The sequence below is a fragment of the Tursiops truncatus genome, chromosome 5 (assembly GCF_011762595.2).
Source record: "Tursiops truncatus isolate mTurTru1 chromosome 5, mTurTru1.mat.Y, whole genome shotgun sequence".
Taxonomy (NCBI): Eukaryota; Metazoa; Chordata; class Mammalia; order Artiodactyla; family Delphinidae; genus Tursiops; species Tursiops truncatus.
Genome location: NC_047038.1, coordinates 65,668,880 through 65,672,517, shown reverse-complemented (window position 1 = coordinate 65,672,517; position 3,638 = coordinate 65,668,880). Strand labels below are relative to the sequence as shown.

Sequence of the window (3,638 nt, the reverse complement as noted above, 5' to 3'; positions counted from 1 at the left end):
AGAAAAAGAGAGAGAAAGAGAGAGAGACAGAGAGAGAGAGAGAGAGAGAGAGAGAGAGAGAGAGAAGAAGGGGGAAAACACACACACTATCTCAATTTATGCCTAAGGTATATGATCAGTTAAAAAGGCTTAAAAGCTCAGGGAAATTGGATCAGGGAGAATCGTCACCCAACTTTCATTATTTCCAAGTAGTGTGATTGAATTAAAGGGCAGGGAGCTGGTTAGAAGGGAGGATCAGGGGCTCAGTGCGTAATGGTGTGGTATTAAATTCTAATTAGAGATGCAGGAATCAATGATAGGGAGGTTGGACAGCTCAGTTCCCCAGTGCCAGCCCAATAGACGGATGAGTTATTGTCATGTAAAAAGCGCCAGCAATAAGACCAACCGCTTTGCTATTGTCCAAGTGGAAAGAGCCAAGTTTATTATGAGGACTATATGCTCTAGAGACCTCAGACAAGGCATCTCATAGGAGGCTTTTTCATAAAACTAGGCTCTGCTGGTAGTAAGGAGGCCAGTTTGGAGGCAGGCGTTGAGCTGTGCACATCTCCCCACTCCAGCCACCTTCTCCATCCTCATCTTTTATTTCCTTTTTCCACTTGGCTGAGCCATCCAGAGCCTTTTCAATGTATAAAATGGAATATTCTTACCTCAATTCCTCTGCCTACGAGTCCTGTATGGCCGGGATGGACACCTCGAGCCTGGCTTCAGCCTATGCTGACTTCAGTTCCTGCAGCCAGGCCAGTGGCTTCCAGTATAACCCGATAAGGACCACTTTTGGGGCCACGTCCGGCTGCCCGTCCCTCACGCCAGGATCCTGCAGCCTCGGCACCCTCAGGGACCACCAGAGCAGTCCGTACGCCGCAGGTAAGGACCGCCAGCTTTCTCAGCTGAGGAAGCCGCCTTTCCGCTCGTATATAGGAAGCCTTGATTGCATTTGAAAATGGAAATGTGTTTAGTATTTACCAAACGAAATTTGCTTACACAAATGAAAGAATTTATCACGTTAGAAGCGATTGCAGGGAGGGGTAATTCACTTACAGGGTTACACTATCCTAGTCACACCCGAACCGCCAACAAAATTATCTTAAGCTGCCAAAATGATAGGCATAATTTATTTACTTTGCGATGAGACGTAAAGCTTAGAAAATAATTAAATAACAAAGAGTAAAGCTCATTACCGGCAGTGTCTCTTTTTTTAAGATCCGACAGCGGCTCACACCTCTTTGGCGGGTCATTTTTCTGATTCTTTCTTTCTTTTCTTTTCTTTTCTTTTATTTTTGCAGCGCTATCCCCCAACTTTTGGGCCGGGTCAACTTTTGAGAAATAAAAAGTTTCAACTGTGGGAGGGTTTGGTAACTTCATCCCTGGCTTCCTGATATTCCGACTGAGGTTTTCGGAACCTTTTCTTCTCTCGTTCTTCCTCATCAAAGCATTCCCGTGTCCCCGGCCTTCAGCCGTCTCCAGCGCGCTACTTCAACCCATCCAAAGGCGCTTGTGCCCGGAGGGACCCCACCACAGTCCGAAGTCTGCGCCCCTGTTTCCGTGTATAGCTAATTTGCTCGGGTTTTTCTCGCCAGCTCCTCTCGGCCACTCTCCCGCGCCGGTGTCGGCGGCGGCGGCTCCAGCACCACCTGACCTCTGGAGTCCCCACATTCCGGCTCTGCGGCTCGCGCGCTCCAGACCATTTTGCTCATACTCTGTCCTCTCTGTTGTCTTCCAGTTCCTTACAAGCTCTTCACGGATCACGGCGGCCTCAACGAGAAGCGCAAGCAGCGGCGCATCCGCACCACTTTCACTAGTGCGCAGCTGAAAGAGCTGGAGAGGGTCTTCGCGGAGACGCACTACCCCGACATCTACACCCGGGAGGAGCTGGCCCTGAAGATCGACCTCACCGAGGCGCGAGTCCAGGTACGCGCGCCCGGAAGCCGATCCGGCTTTGCAGCATCGCGCGGGGCAGGGGTGCAGTGCGGGTGATTCTACTGAAGGTCCGAGCTCTCCGGCCTCTCCTGAGAGGCCAGGTCCAGAGGGGACGTGCGCGCGAGGAAGGGTTAGGGAGCGCGTTCTTGGCTATAAATTCGCAGCTGCAAAGTGCTCCCACCCCAGCTAGCGCCGCAGAGGCATTCAGGGGCCATGGGAGAGCCATTTCGGGGACAGGGAGTGCCCTGGGGGAGGAGTGCAGACTTTGCCTCCGTAGTATAAGTAGTTTTGCCAAATCCCTCCTAACTCAAGAGCTTTTAACTCGGAGCTAATGGCGTAAAGGTGCAGGTGCATTTTCCCGGGAACTGTGACTTACAGCAGATTTGCAAAGGGTCTGGGATTCTATGTAGGTCAAGATCCGCGCGGTACTCTAACCTTTTAGGGACACAGGTGCGCTCAAGAGCTGGCCGTGGCGGCTCTGCCCGTGAGCCCCCCAATGGAGGGGCGGTACGCACCAACGCTAGCTCTTCCAGGCCCAAAGGCCAAGATGGGCAGTAGGTTCCAAGCCCAGAGCCCCCCCCCCCCCCGCCCCCGCCTTCTGTCTACCACTCAGAGTTTAACTTGAGACCTGAGGCCTAGAGGCGACGGCGAGTTTGGAGTGGCTCAGGAAGTAGACTGAGCAAAGGTCCGTCCAAATAAGAACTTCCATTTTAGGGCCTTTCTGGGAGCTGCAGCCTTTTCACCTCTCCTGCAAGCCACCATTTCCGGGACATGCTCAAGTCGCCCTAAGAAACTTTCTCAAAAGATGCACCAGCCACAGGCGCGGGAGTATCCGCGGCGCGTGGAGTTTAAAACAAGCTGAAATGGAACGTGGGCCGCCCTAACCGCTTTTCTTTCCCGTTTGCTTCTTTCTCTTGCTGCTTCGCCGCCTCTCTTCTCCTCTCGGGCCAGGTGTGGTTCCAGAACCGCCGCGCCAAGTTCCGCAAGCAGGAGCGCGCGGCCGCGGCTGCAGCGGCCGCGGCCAAGAACGGCTCCTCGGGCAAGAAGTCCGACTCCTCCCGGGACGACGAGAGCAAAGAGGCCAAGAGCACCGATCCGGACAGCACTGGGGGCCCGGGCCCCAACCCCAACCCCACTCCCAGCTGCGGGGCGACTGGCGGCGGCGGCGGCGGCGGGCCCAGCCCCGCAGGAGCCCCGGGGGCGGCGGGGCCGGGGGGGCCGGGAGGCGAACCCGGCAAGAGCGGCGCTGCGGCGGCGGCGGCGGCGGCTGCAGCGGCGGCAGCGGCGGCGGCGGCGGCGGCGGCCGGAGGCCTGGCTGCGGCCGGGGGCCCTGGACAAGGCTGGGCTCCCGGCCCCGGGCCCATCACCTCCATTCCGGATTCGCTCGGGGGCCCGTTCGCCAGCGTCCTATCTTCGCTCCAAAGACCCAACGGTGCCAAAGCCGCCTTAGTGAAGAGCAGTATGTTCTGATCTGGGATCCTGCGGCGGCGGCGGCGGCGGCGGCGGCAGCGGGCGAGCCGGGGCCTGGCGGGCGAGTGGGCGAGCGGGTAGGCCCAAGGCTGTTGTCGCTGCTGCCGTGGCTTTTTCCTTGAGAGCCTAAAGTAATCGCGATAAGAATAAAGAGAAAACGGCGTCGCCTCCATTTCAACCCCACTCCTACCCCCTTCCTTAACCCCAAACCAAACCAAACTAAACAACACACCTCCCTGGCTTCGCACCTG

The 3,638-nt window shown here is 56.5% G+C and overlaps 1 protein-coding gene across 1 annotated transcript; it reads left to right on the top strand.

Moving 5' to 3' along the window:
• Nucleotides 1-623: 623 nt before the first annotated feature.
• On the top strand, nucleotides 624-3,387 carry PHOX2B (paired like homeobox 2B). The gene is made up of 3 exons (XM_019928044.2): nucleotides 624-864; nucleotides 1,721-1,908; nucleotides 2,869-3,387. Exons 1-3 carry the CDS (start codon nucleotides 624-626, stop codon nucleotides 3,385-3,387), a joined length of 948 nt encoding a protein of 315 aa, XP_019783603.1.
• The last annotated feature ends 251 nt before the right edge of the window (nucleotides 3,388-3,638 follow it).